Genomic DNA, 14,794 nt, shown 5'->3' with positions numbered 1-14,794 from the left:
GGAGAGGGCTGGTTGATCTGTACATCTCAGTGCCCCAGTGTCGGGAAAGGCTAAAGAGGGGACAGGGGGCTTGCTCACACAGGTAGAGGTCCTCTAGGTGCATCTTACACATTCTGTCTCATTTTAGTCCCACAATAGCTCCATTAGACGCTGTAAGGAGTGTTTACCTACTTTACTGATGAAGAATAAGGTCAGGTGCCATGCCCAAGACTATACCCACACCGGGAATGGCAGAGCAGAGCTTTGAACCAAATGTAGGACTCTGAACCTATCACCCTTTCCTCTTGGACTGTCTTGAGGAGTGCCCTGGATGAATTAGGGATGGAGGCTCTGGGAAGGGGCCTTCATTTATTCTCCCTAAACAGCCTCTTGTCTTGAAATAAGACCACTGAACTTGACTTACATTCTGTTTCCATGTCCTTCCACCACCCCCTCCACTCTCATTCCTTTTTCCTCCCGGGATTTTTGGCAGAAGGAAGAGAGGAGCACTCCACTCCCAAGTCTTTCATTAGGGAAGCCTTGATGTGATGATGTGGGGTGATGTGGGGCTTCACCAACGTGCCAGGCAGGGCTGGGGGCACGGAAGCCAGGCTGCTCCCAAGTGGGGGTGGGGATGAGGGGATGGGGTGGGGTGGTGAGGAGGGAAGTGTCCCTCCCCCTCTCGGCCCCCACCCCACTGTGAACCGTGGATGGTGAGGTTTCCAGAAGAATCTGTCCGTTGTCGGAGCACTCTGACTGGGAGGGAGGAAGGGGCATATTCCCTGGTGGGAATTCCTCTTTCATGGTGGAAGCGGGGGACAAGGAGATACCACTTTCTGAGTGATCATGCCAGGCTATATCCAGTGTATCAGCTCATTTAAATTAGTTTCCAGATTAGGCTTGGAGAGGTTAGCCGACCTGTCCAGCCACACATCATGTAAGCAGCAGAGCCCGTGAAGACGCCAGGTCTTGCCACTGGCTCTCGCCCCCTCTCCTGGCAACCTCAGGGGCCAGGAGGTGCAAGCTCCGACCTGGTAGGGAGGCTCTCGGCCCTCACCCGGGGGCTGTCCTGAGGGAACTCCCGGTAGGGGGCGCTCCGAGCGCCGTCTCGGGCCTCCGGGTGCGCCTCCAGCCGGCGCCTGGGACGGGACCGGCCGCCCCGCCCTCTCGGCTCCTCCGCGGCTCTGCGGGCAGGCGGGCGCCCACCGCGCAGGGAGCGGAGCGGAGCAGAGCAGAGCAGAGAGCAGCGCGCCCGGGCGCGCTCCCCGTGCCTACCGCGCCTCCACGCCCGGCGCCGCGCAGCCTCCCGCCGTGAGTAGCGCCCGTCTGCGGGCTCGACGGGCGGGACAGGGCGCGCGGCTTGGGGCTGGGGCTAGCGGGGGCAAATTGCTCCGGGGCAAGTCAGCGGCCCGGTCCCTGACGCCGCCCCCCCGGGTATGGCCGGCCTTGGCTTTGGGTGCTCTGGCCGGCCCTGGACCTCAGGGACTGCCCGCTGGGCCCCAAGGGCTCGCTCCGAAGTCTGGCACTTTGACCCGAGGAACCGGCTGGGAGCGGCTGGCAGACCTGGCGCCTAGGGAGGACGGGAGACAGACTTCCATCAAGTTAGGACCCCTTGACGCGGGGGAGGGCCCCAGATTTACGGGAGGAGAAGGCCCAGATCTTTTCAGCATCATCTGCTTCGCATACCTCCTTCTCGCCCTCTTGCGAAGAGGTGATGCGAGGAGGGTGCTCCGTACCCAGTCAGCTTTCTCTGTGGCAGAATGAAGCTGTGGTCCCAGTCGGGAGCCTGGGCTGGGGCAGAGTTAGGGTGGGCAGGGGGGCAGCCAGTTGGTCTGCGGCAGGCTGGGGTTTCGACAGCATAGGAGGGTGTTGTCAACGGTTCACGCGACTATGGTTCAGGCATTGTGGATGTCTCATGGCATGTGTGGGTCTGCCTGATCCTCACTGTAACTCTGCAAGGTGGAAATTAGGCTTCTCACTTTGGGAGGGAGAGGAGGCCCAGGGCCGTAAGCGTTGAGGCCAGGCAGGTGGTAGGTTAGGAGTGCACACTGGAAGAGAGGATGCATAGCTGCTGCCTCACTGGCAGGTGGGAAGGTCGCTGGGGGCGGGCGGCCCCCGACACCTTGTACTCAAGAATCCGGTGGAGGGCAGCTGGGGACCTCTGCTGTGGTTTCTGACATTGTATTTCTCAGCTGCCTCTGTGTAAGGTATTCCTGGGAGAGCCCTGGTGACTGAGGGGTGCTGGTACGTTGGCCTCTTCACGATTTCCTCCGGAGTCCTGTTCTTCCCCACACCACCCATCTCCCAAGATGTGTTTTTAGCACCTGAAGTGGCCCCATTCGGCAGCTTTGGGAGAGGCTTGGGCAGGGGGTGCAGGGGTGTGTGGATTTGAGTGGGTGTGTGCTGGTTTGGGGTGAGCTTCCCACTGGCAGGAAGAAGACCTGAACTGACGCTGACCCTCTCCCTAAGGCCTCCCTGGTTGTTAGATGTGGGGGGTGACCAAGCAGGCTGCCCAGCGGAGCTGGACCTTTACCAGGAAGATAGTTTTCTCACGTCAGCTCAGGCAGGTGGCTGATCTCAGAGCCCCAGCTTCCTCATCAGAGATCAGGGTGGGTCAAAGCCTCCAATGCATGGAGGGCCACTGTAATGCTGGATGCCCCTCCCTTCTGTTGGCAGCCTCCTCCTGAATGTGATGGGGGGGGTGTGAGGGGGCAATCATGGTCCCATTTCACAGACTTGCACTGGGTGAGGATCTCTGAGAGTTCAGCAGGGTGAGCTGGGGCCCATGGGGGAGGGGCTTAGTAGGGTTGAAACTTCCTTATGGGATGATCCTCCAGCCCTGGAGGCCTCCTCCCAGGTTGTCCCTCAGGAGGCCACCGACTTCGTAACCCTCGTGCCACCATTGGAGGGTTGAGGGTACTGTCAACAGAAGCTGGGGGAAGAGCAGCTGGAGTGGGCTAGCTGTGTGGCTTTTAGCAAGTCCTTCCCCCCATCTGGATCTCAGTTTCCTCCTCTTGTAAAACAAGTGGGTTTGACCAGACAGCAGTGGTTTTCAAACTCCTCCCACCCATGAATTCTCACTCGGAACCCCAACATATAGGGTAGATAAAGTGGAACTTCTCTGGCTCCCCTTCCTCATGCTGGTGGCTCCTGAGCAGAGTCTAAAAATCCCCTAGATGTTCTTACAGATCTCTTTCTGTGAGGTTTTAGGAAATCTTGCCTAGTATTAGGGTTGGGGGGCAGGAATGTGAATTCTAGAGATTCCATTAAGAGAAATGTAGGCATTAAGATGGGCCTCAACCTTGGAATGTCTGGAGCCGATGGATGGCCTGTGCCCCTGGCCAAAAGTTGTAGCTGTGCCCTCTGCCATGTGGTTTCATCTTTTCAGGGCCAGAAAGATGCCTGTATCTCTGTGTCCTTCTCCGGGTTCTAGCTGGTGACTGTAATTCCACCTCAGGATGTCTCCCCTTTGGTTTCATGTCTCTAAACTGGTAAAATGCGGATTCATCTTGGGGAGGGACGTTATGAAGGGGCTTTGAGTTGTTATCAGCTGCTTCTACCGGATGAGCTTTCTGAGCGGCAGCCTTGAGAAAGACAGCTGGGGCACTAAATTTACATCAGCCAACATTCATGGAGTGCCTGCTGTGTACCAGCTACCGCAAGGGGACAGAGGTGAGAATGTCACAACTCCTGCCCTCGTGAGGCTCCAAGACAACAGGCAGGAGGGAGGGAACTCACATTTGTTGGAAACGTCCAAGGACTGTGAAAAACACTTTACATATGTTATCTCATTTGTCCAGTAGATATCAGACTCGTGTCTTAATTATGTAAAATTTTGATTGCATACAAAATAACTGTACATACCATCAAGAAGCAGCATTGTCAGCACCCAGAAACCTCCCTGTGTCCCCTTCCAGGCACAACCCCTGACTGAGGCGTAACAACTATTACGACTTCTAGCGCCATGGATTTGTTTTACCTAGAGGGAATCACACAGTCTGTCGTCTTTTGTGTCTGGCTTTTCTCATTCAACATTATGTTTGTGAGTCTCGTCCACATTGTTGCAGGGAGCAGTAGTTCACTTTTTCTCATTGTTGTATAATAATTTCATTGGATGGGTATAACTCAATTTATTTATCCATTCTTCTGTCGATGGCCATTTGGTTGTTTCCAATTTTTAGTGATTACTGACAGTGCTGCTGTGAACGTTCTTACGTGGACCATTTTGGAAAACATCCGCATGTGTTTCTCTTAGGTACGTCCGTAGAAACTGACCAATAGTTTTCCAAAGCAGTCCCAGTGTCTACTCTCCCTAGCAGTTTTGAGAGTTCTCCAGATATTCACTAACACTAGGCATTGTCTAGACTTATTTCCTAGGTAAGTAATTTGAAGCCCAGAAAAGTTGTCTTGTGCTGTTTGCTAGTAAGTGGCAGAGCCGGGATATGAACCCAGGCCTCTGTGCCTGTGGAACCTGTACTCTCTCCCTCTGGGTTACACATTGACATAGATTATGAAATAAGCCAGAACGTGATAAGCTCTAACCCTAAACATGTGTAAAGAGCACTCTCTGGGAATTTAAAGAGGAAGAGAGTTTTAATCTGTTTTGGCAAGAAAAAGGGTCATGGAGGCTCATAGAGATGGTAGCATTTGAGCCTGGCTTTGTGGGAAGGGAACAGTTTTGCTAGGAGGGCTTTCCAGGTGCCCCCCCCCAACCCCCTGAAAAGGGCCCAACTTGAGCTTGGGTGTGGCAGGGGTGAAAGTTTTGGGGGAATGGGAAAGGTCTACTTTTGCCTGTAATATAGGATTTATGGGGGAGGGGGCTATGCTGAAATGGTGAGTTGAGGCCAAACTGGTGGGCCTGGTTTGAGCTTAGGGGACTCCCCTGGCCCCCAAGTTCTGGTCTTGGAGCAGACCAGATGTGGAGGATGTGGAGCACAAGGCAGGGGCTCATTGTTTTCTGGGGAGGTGGGGCTTCTTCAAATCCAGCTCAGCTCCCGATAGCCAATGCAGCTGGCCTCTTGCCAAATGGAGGATCCTAGCTGTTCCTGGGACCATTCTCAGGGTATCTGCCAACAGAATTTTTTTGGAGTTTTCTGCTTCCATCTAGCTGTGGGAAATTAGTAGCTACTGTCACCTCCACCCCCAGGATCTGACCCAGATGGTTTATTTGGAAGTATTTTTTCAGCAAAAAGAAGACGATAGATAGCAGTCCTGCCGCCCCCCCCCCTCAGTGCTAGCCTCAGGAGGTTTGCCAGGAATGGGGGTTGGGGGCAAAGGGGGCCAAACTTCTGACTCTGATCAAGCCAAACTTGCCAGGAGAATCCCAGTACCTTTTCCTCAGAAGGGAACAGAATTGGTGCCTCAATGGCTATGGGAAGCAGAAACACAAACAATGGCCTGGAATGAGTCAAATAACAATAATAATCATCGTTCTTATCTGCCCAGCAGTTTATGTCCTTATCACAATGGATCCTCACGTGGATGTGTGAAGTATGTGATATAGACGTGATCACCCCAGTTTACAGAGGAGGGGGATTGAATCCCAGAGAGGGTGCCAACGTGCTATGGGTCACATGGCTAATATACACCCAGATTAGCCTAGAACCGGGGATCCTGGAGCCTGCTTTTCTCAGGATTCCATGCTTGCCAGGCCCTGGATGAGCATGGAGTAAAGACCAAGCAGGGAGGAGGATGTGTGATGCACAGGCAGGAGGTTGGCAGGTGACCCTGAGAGTAAGGCCTGGGAGCCAGGCCAGCTCTGCCTGGAGGTCTTCAGGGATGTGTGTGACTCGATGGAAGGGAGGGAGGCAGGTGGCGTGTTGGTACCAGAGCTCTGGTTTGTAGGAGGCAGAGGTGGAGGAAAGAGGGTGAAATGTATACATCACCTGAGAGTTAGAACAGCTTCAGCCACTTGGCACTGATGAGACGTGCCCTTAGGTAATGGTGCCTCCACACAGCCTGGTGAAAACAGTCTTTTGGGGGTTCATGGGGCCCGGCCGTGGTTGGTCTCTGATTGCCAGGCAGAAGAAAAGCTGCCAGCACTAGCCAAAAGGAGCTCCGAGAGGCCTTTGCTAATGACTCTTGAAAGATGCATCCACAGGTAGCTGGTTTTATCTTTGTGATGTGCAGGCTGTGTCCTGGGCCCTGTCCTCAGGGTGCTGTCCAGGGTGGCATGTGGCTGTCCCAGGAATGGGTGAGCTCCTTAGGGCAGGAGGATCCCAAGGGAGGATGCAGACCATCTCTTCTGGTGGAGTGGTGGGTGCTCTGCATGGTTCAGAGTAGTCCTGTGGTTCTCATTAAGGTGCCCTGGGTGGGCAGAGTTAGCTCCATTTTACAGATGAGGAAACAGCCTCCTCCCGCTGACAAGAGATGAGGCCATAGAACTAGTTGTGGACAAAATTGCACCTAGAACCTCAGGCTCCTAACTCCTGGTGCCCACTGTAATTTGTCACACCACTCCCAGACATCTTTCCCTTAGGGTGATGAGTGAGAGAGTTTGAAATCAGTTCAGACTCCAAGTTGGCTGGCACAGCGCCTGTAGGAGCTGAGGTCATGCACATCCCTTACCTTTCTACTGCATTTTGTGGTTTATAAAATTAATATCCTGATTTGCAGTGGTGTTTACAGTACTAATCCCTTTTACAGATGAGGAAGTTAAGACTGCAGTTTAAATGACGTAGGCAACTGTGGGACTTGAACCTGGAACTTCTGACTCAAAAACGAGTTCTGTTTTTCCTGCATCACAGCTGCCTCTTTTCTCAGTAGACCTGAATTTCATGAGAACAAATTGCCGAAGTTGCCCATGGTCCTGTTTCTCTGAACTTGTTCAGAGCAGATCTGAAGAAGTGAGGAGGGCTATTTTTGTCTCCTTAACAAATGTGATTAATATAAATCAAATAAGAATGGTACATCATTGGTCACAGGTGAGGAAAGGCTTGATCAAGGCTGTTCTTGAGGAATGAGGGCTGTGGGTTATCTTTAAATTATTAGCTCCCAGGCAGCCAATTACTTTTGGGCCTAGATTCAGGCTGGTACCAATTGACACGTCTGTCCTAACCTCAGGTTTTTTCATGTTTCAGGGCTGTACGCTCTAGGCCTCAATGAGGAGCCCAAACATGGAGACGTTCAAGCAGGAGAAGGTGGAGGACTTTTATGACATCGGGGAGGAGCTGGGGAGGTAAGTGGCTGTGAGAGGTGTACTGGTCAGTAGATCTTGTAGGTCATGGGCTTGTCACAGGACTCGTGGGAAGCTTTAAAAACAGTCCTGAGGTTTATTCATCTTCATGGGTGCCTCTGCAAGGAATCATCTCTCTGGAAATGGAGACTTGCCAGCAGAAAGGACTAGGATTGCTGAGTTCTGTGTCTTCAGTATAACCTGGCTGACAGTTAACGGCAAATCTAAATGATTCTTGTTGTATCTGTTACTTTGCTCCCAAAATCCTCCCCAGGCTCTGGACTGAGATATGACCTGTTGGTTTTCTTCTCCGAATCCCACTTGGGATTCTCCGTGGCTCCCAGGTGTTGTTTTTTTTTTAATGTTTATTTATTTATTTAGCTGTGCTGGGTCTTAGTTGCGGCACGTGGGCTCTTAGTTGCAGCATGTGGGATCTAGTTCCCTGACCAGGGATTGAACCCGGGCCTCCTGCATTGGGAGCATGAACTCTTAACTACTGGACCACCAAGGAAGTCCCTCCACAACTCTCAGGATTTTGTTCTGTAAGCTCAGAGCCTGAATGGGAGGTGAAATCATCCTCCTGAAAATGGCTTTAGATTGAGTGACAAGCCACATGAGCCTAGTTGTGAAGGTTCTTCAGATCTGAGTTATTGGGTGCATTTTCAGGTTTGCTAAACCCACAACACAGACAGGAGTAAACTCAGATCTGAAAGTAGTTACTGTCTGGAGAGAAATGATTTTCTGAAGCTCTCTTCTTGCCTCTCATTTGTAACAACTGCTAGTATTCAGGTGGTATTTTAATGATTACAGAACACCAATCTTGGAGTTTGAATCTCACAACAATTCATGAAATGGGAATTATTTTTACTCTTATTTTTCTTGAGGAAACTGTGGTCCAATGAGCTTAAGCAAGTTGCCCCAAGTTGCTCAGCCAGCAAGTGACATGGCCAACGTCTGGCCAGTCCAGTCTGTGCCTGCACACCTGTCATGCTCTTTCCAGTGCACATGGTTCTTGCACACTCACACATACTTGCAGTACACCCGGCCCAGCCCCTCCACACACCCAGCAGAGTAAAAATCTGGGGGTTCAGGACCTTCACTGTATCCATGTTGCACAACGGGAGCCTTTCCCTTTAAAGAGCTCCTGTGTCAGGACTAATTCTCTTACTTTCTTTTCTTCTCTTTTGTTTATTTTTTGCAAATATATGTATATATTTATTTCCTTTTATTTTAAGCACACTGAATTTATAGGTTAGTGTTTTAATACAGTTTTAAATATTACATCTTAATGTATCATACAGGTTTGCTCATGTCATTAAATATTTTAAATGCAATTTTATATTCCCTTGTATATGCATGCCCCAATTATTCAGCCATTTCCCCTACTGTTAAAAATATGCAGTTTCCATTTATTTTTTTAAAATTTTCATTGCTAAAGCTATAGTGAACATCCCTTAACAGACATTTCTGATCCTGTTTTTGACTGTTTCCTTAAGATAGATAGCTAGAAGTTGGGTCACTGGGTACTTTTATTAAACAAAAAAAACTAGAAAGGACTTCAAAGCCAGAGGAGCCTTACTCAGAGAAGAATGGAAAGTGCAGTTATGGGAATTCCCTGGTGATCCAGTGGTTAGGATTCGGTGCTTTCACTGCCGGGCCGGGTTCAATCCCTGGTCAGGGAACTAAGAACTAAGATCCTGCAAGCCGCGTGGTGAGGCCAGAAAAAAGAAAGTGCGGTTTCTTCAAGTTTAAGGAGTGCTTGTCCTGCTTGACTGGATGGGTCAAGAAGCAAGTGTCTGCAGAGTCCCAGAGTGTCCCAGAGGGGGAGATTCCTCAGCCTTCTGTCTGGGCCATTGCCACTGGCAATCCGGGGCCTGTGAAGGGCTGGGAAGAGGCTGGAGGGTGGTCAGCTGGACTCTGCCTCTGAGCGAGAAGTGAGGGTCTCTTCGCCTCGGGCGCTTCTCCTGAACTTGGTGATGCCGGGGGCAAAGTGGCACCCTTAGCCACAGACCCTGGCAGGCCCTAACAGTGGCTTTTGATTCGATGGCCCCATGTTGGCCATGTCCTGTGTGTAAGGGTCTGTGCTAAGTGTCCTGGGTACAGAGATGAGCATGACACGGGGAGTCTTTGCCCTCCTGGAGCTCCAGCCTGGCTGTAGGGGCAGCTGTGCACATAACAAGGGCAGCGTTGGATGGGATTATGTCGGGTGGGCTGTGAGCTGAGAAGTCAGGAATTGGGGGGGGGGGCTTGGGCTCTGAAGAAGGAAGTAGACGTTTCCCGTGGAATTCATCTGTTATTCCTTCTTAGTCCTGTCTCTCCCCCATTCCATACCTCAGAGCTATTAGAACTGGAAGAGACCTCATGCTCTGGGGTCCTCCATCTACAACAGGGTGTGAAGGCCCCAGGTACCTCACAGCCTGGGGAGCCTTGGAGGAACCTCCCCTCCGCCCCCCGGTACCTGCAACTTTTGTAAGGTTCTAAGGTGCTGGCTGGACATAGGGTGAGTAAGAGGCAGCAAAGGTCTGAGGCCTTTGGAATGGCTTGTCGTCCTAGGATTTGTGGTCTAGGGCAGGGGTCCCCAACCCCTGGTACCGGTCCACAGCCTGTTAGGAACCGGGCCGCACAGCAGGAGGTGAGTGGCAGGCAAGTGAGCAAAGCTTCGTCTGCGGCTCCCCATCGCTCTCATTACCGCCTGAGCCATCCCCCCTCCCCGTCCGTGGAAAAATCGTCTTCCACGAAAACGGTCCCTGGTGCCAAAAAGGTTGGGGACCGCTGGTCTAGAGGTCCGATGAGCTGGAAGGCCTTTAGAGGTCTTTCTTCCAAGACCCTCATCGGACAGTTGAGGAAACTGAGCCTCAGAGAGGGGAAGAGTCTTGCCGGGGGCCATAAACAGGCTGGAACTAGAGCTGCCTTCAGATGACTGCTGAACTTCAGAAGGGGCAGTGCTATCTGTCTCTCCTCCTCTCTTTTCTTCACGTAACACACTGTTGGGGTGTACCTCGTGCCAGGCGTGGTCCGAGGCAGCGACGAACAAAATCGACGTTCCTGTCCTCTTGCAGCTTGTGTTCCATTGGGAACAAGTGATTGAGGGATCACAAAAGGACAAGTCACTATAGAGCGTGTGATGGGCTATGAGAGGAGAGAGAGGGATGCTCTGAGAGAGAATAGGGGATGCAGTTTGCCCTGGGTGGCTGGGGAGGCTGCTCTGAGGAAGTGGCTGAGGGTAAATGCGCAGGCAGGGGAAGCAGCATGGATGCAGGCCCCGAGGTGGGGAGAGCCTGGGACCTGAGCTGCTGTCAGGAGGCCAGTGTGGCCGTGGAACGTGAGCTGGGGGCAAGCAGTGCTAGATGAGGTTGGATATATAGCAGGAGGCCAGACCCAGCCTGCGAGCTCTCTGCCAACACAGACTGGTGGAGAGATTTGGCCTTTGGGGACACACAGTTTGAGGTCTGGGTCCCTTTCCTAGCTGTGCAACCTTAGGACAACTTACTTGACCTCTCTGAGCCTGAGTAGTTTTTACCTGTAAGATAGGAATAATAAGAGTAGCTACCTCGTGGTTGTGGGGATTAAATGGGATGCTGAGTCTGCGGTGTCCCTCACAGAGCTGGGCACAGGGGAGGTGTTCAGTGAACAAGAGCTTCTGGCCTTTGAAGTAAGTTTGGATGTCAAGGCCCCGTCTCCCACTTCTAGAGCCTCCCAGCAGGACAGTGTGGGTCTCTGCAGGAGGAACAGCAGGAGGGGTTGTTCTTACGTTTGGGAGGAGCTTTATGTAAACCTGCTTCCTCGGCTGTCCGTGAGCACCCTCCCCTAGACTCAGGGCTGTCTCATTGACTTTAGCTCCTCCTCAAGTCCTTACTATGCAAAAATGAAAATGAGTGAGAGTCACTTTTCCTTTTTTCACCTGTAATGACAGATGGAGCTCACACAAACATCATGCTGAACGAAGGGAACCAGATTCAAAAGAGCCCATACGGAATAATTCCATCTGTGTCAAATTCAAGACAGGCAAAATGAATCCCTGGTGCTAGAAATCAGAACAGTGGTTATTCTTGAGGGACTAGTGACTGAAAGGGGGCATGAGAGGGATTTCTGGGGGACAGGTATTGTTCTATTTCTTGATCTGGGTACCTGTTTCACTGATGTATTAATTTCCTGAAAGTATGTTAAGCCATACTTGTATATGTACATTTGCTTGCAAGTATATTGTATCTGAACTAAAACTATACATTAACAAACAAGGAATCTTTAAGTCCACTCCCTGCCCTGGTCTGGTCCCCAAAGGGCATGTTTCTGATGCCTTTGGAGGCCTTGTATGTCCTTATCCTACAAATAAGAGAACATCTGTGAGAAAAGCTGCAGAATCCAGCTTTGGATGTGGACATCATGCCCTGGCCTGAGAGTCTTGGGCACGGCTGGGGCCCACCTGGCCCCGCGCCTCTCACCTGATTTTCTGGCTCACATTTCGGCCCCAGCCTGCTGGGGATGCTGGAGGTTGTCAGCTGTTTCTGGGAACAGTTGGAGAAATGCTGGCCTGCAGCTTCTGGCCTCTCCCAGCCTGGGTAGCCACTGTAGGGCAGAGCAAGGCTCATAAAGAGAAACCCATCTAACCCCTCATTTTATAGATGAAGCTAAGACCAGAGAGGGGAAGTGACTTGTCCAAGGTCACACGGTGAACAGGTGATAGATCAGGGTGGGCACTGGTGGTCTGACTCCTACTCTAGGGCTCTGGCTACCACACCATAAGGACCCACAAAGCACAAACTTATTTTTCTCTTTAATTTTACTGCTTTTGGGGAGTGGGGGAGAATATATCGTAGGGTAGTCTTTTTTCTTTGACCTTAAGGGTAGGGTAGGAGGGTCAGAGTCAGAAAGGTAAGCATTTGGGAAGGATTGATGTTCCCTGGGGAAGGGTGCTGGTGGATAGGCCCAATGATGACTACTGTGTGTCTAAGGGTACAAGGTAATTTAATGTAAGCAGCATATAATGATCAGTGGTTTCTTTTTTCCTATACCTACATTACTTCACTTAGATTTTTAAATTATTAGATGAACATAAAATCATAAAATATTACTGTTGAACTGGATCTCAACAAGAATTTAGTCCAGATCTCCATTTTATAGACAAGAAAAGTGAGGCCCAGAGAAGGGAGGTGATTTGTCCAAAGTCACAGAGCCAGCAATCCAGGAGCTGAAACTTAAAGAAGCTTTTCAACTACACTGTGCTGGTTTAAACAGAGGAACACCTCTCTATATGTAAATTCAACTTTTATCCACAGCCCTCACCTCTCTCAGGGAGCCTATCTCACCATTCATTACCCCACACATCCCATCATAACCTCCCCAGCTCCCCTGGTGAAGATAGCGGCCAGAAGCCCTGCTACGTATAGGAGGCTCACACGTGCAAGGCACACTGCTAGGCACTTAACCTGCAGAATCCCCTTTTATGGGGATAGGAGCCTTGGGCCGTGGAAGGAGCCACTGCTCTCAAGCCTCACCCTTCCTAAACAGGCTGAGGAATTCCTTGGGACAGCTGCCTGCCAGACCTGAGTCTCCCAATGGGGTCCTCTGCGGTTAAGATCACCGCACATGCAGCTTAGCCAGAGCAACTTCTTTTGGGAGAGAAACAAAAAACCTCCAGGAAATGTATAGAGCTCAGGTGTACCCAGGCTGGGCTCTATAGCCCCGTCTAGCCACAAAGCTCTATAGAAAACAATAATAATAGGTGTTTGGATTTACCTGTCTCTGTCCTTGGGAAAAAGCGTTTCCAAGATGAACTCGGAGGCGAAGGGGGTTTTATTATTTCTTTTCAAATTAAAAAAAAAATTTTTATTGTAGAAGTAATGCATGGCATATGTCCTAAACTTATGAACAGTTAGAGTAGAACTCCCTCTGTCCTCCCTCTAAGTCTCACATCCACAGGTAGACTTTGATGATAATTGTCTTCTGTTGCCCTTCAGAACTTAGTCTAAGTAAAGCAAGTGTGAATGTAGACCCAGATGGGATCATACGACCAGAACAATCTACAACTTGCTTTTCTCACTTAATGAAATACATTGAATATCTTTTTACAGTATATAGATCTATGAGACTTACTTTGGAGGAAAGTTTTTTTTTTTAAATAAAACATTTAAGAAGGCAGTTTAAGCCAACAAAAGATTAGGAGCCTTAACCTAGCAACTGTTTTTATTTCTGAGTCTTACCTTCTAATCTATCTATGGCTATTTCTCATGCCCACACAGCCTCTCCTCTTTTGTGTCTGCTTGAGGCCTGCATGTGCTCAGAGTTAACATTCCCCCAAGTGCTAAGCTCCTGGGGGCAGGTTGCCTAGACCAAGGGGAGCAGGAGAAATTCTCAGGCCCTGGGATGACCGGTGATGAGATTAGGCCTATCTCACATTTGTTTGTGCTGGCCTGTCAACTCTTTGAAGGCAGGTCCGCAACTGCTCTCCTATTTTGAGCATCACGGCAGCACTGGGACAGAGGCCAGAGGTCCCCAAATCTTCTGTGACTTCTCTTTGCTCTCGCTCTTCTCTCACTCTTGGAAAAATTAAACTTTTCCCTCAAGGTCAGGATCAAATGCCATCTCTCCTGGCAAAGCCTGCCATGACCCACTCCCTCTACACCTACCCCCTCTACCACACCCCCTCTATGGACTGTATTACCTCTTATTCTGGACCCACACCTCTATTAAGTGCTAATGTCATCATACCTCATGTTACACAGAAGGTTCACCTGGTCATCTTCCCTGCTGGACCCAGGGTCCTCCATGCTGGGCTCCTGCGTACTTTATCTTTTATCCATTCATTTTCTGCCCCTATCCACCTCCCCCCCACACCCTCCACCCTGCCACAACCCCAATAGTCCAGCCCAGGCCTTTTACGCTTGATAAGCGCTCAACTCCCACAGACACCACAGTTAACTGCAGAGCTGTTTGGAACCTGCCTTGGTTCCAAAAACTCAGCCAAGCCCCCAGCTCCCATAGGCCTTGGAATGCACGAACGTCCAGGATTCCCCAAACACAAAGTGAGAAACAAAACACACTCCATTTCCTGGACACACATTGTTTTTTTCTTCTTACTCTTTTTTTTTTTTTTTTGGCTGCCGCGCGCAGCATGCAGGATCTTAGTTCCCCGACCAGGGATCGAACCCAGGCTCCCTGCAGTGGAAGTGCAAAGTCTTAACCACTGGACTGCCAGGGAAGTCCCCATTACTCTTTCTTTTTTTTTTTAATTGAAGTATAGTTGATTTACAATGTTGTGTTAGTTTCAGGTATACAGGAAAGTGATTTTAGCTATATATATATATATATATATATATATATATTCTTTTTCAGATTCTTTTCCATTATAGGTTATTATAAGATATTGAATATAGTTCCCTGTGCTATACAGTAGGTCCTTGTTGTTTATTTTATATATAGTAGTGGACACACATTATTGTATTTAATCCTGGTAGCACCTTGTGAAGCAGCTGCTATTCCCATTTTACACATGAAGAAATTCAGTCTCCAAAATGTTAGGTAACTGGCTCAAGAAATACAGACCACCTACCTTATCAAGGAGAAGGCAAGTGGGAAATTCCACTTCGTGCAACACAGCAAATCTCAGAGAAAGTCAGAAATAAAAGCCAGAACCTTCTCTAG

At 50.1% G+C, this 14,794-nt stretch overlaps 1 protein-coding gene across 2 annotated transcripts in view; it reads left to right on the top strand.

Annotated features, from left to right (window-relative positions):
• Positions 1-1,202: 1,202 nt before the first annotated feature.
• The window catches only part of DAPK2 (death associated protein kinase 2), a 119,178-nt gene continuing 105,586 nt past the window's right edge, over positions 1,203-14,794 (top strand). For both annotated transcript variants that reach the window (XM_082850523.1, XM_082850522.1), the window contains exons 1-2: positions 1,203-1,290; positions 7,059-7,156. In XM_082850523.1, coding sequence (XP_082706649.1) covers positions 7,080-7,156 — 77 coding nt within the window. In that variant the 5' untranslated portion in view covers positions 1,203-1,290; positions 7,059-7,079. The remainder of the gene's footprint in view (positions 1,291-7,058; positions 7,157-14,794) is intronic.

This window comes from Leucopleurus acutus (genome assembly GCF_964270905.1).
Source record: "Leucopleurus acutus genome assembly, chromosome: 1".
NCBI classification, from domain to species: Eukaryota; Metazoa; Chordata; class Mammalia; order Artiodactyla; family Delphinidae; genus Leucopleurus; species Leucopleurus acutus.
This window is presented reverse-complemented; position numbering and strand designations above follow the sequence as displayed.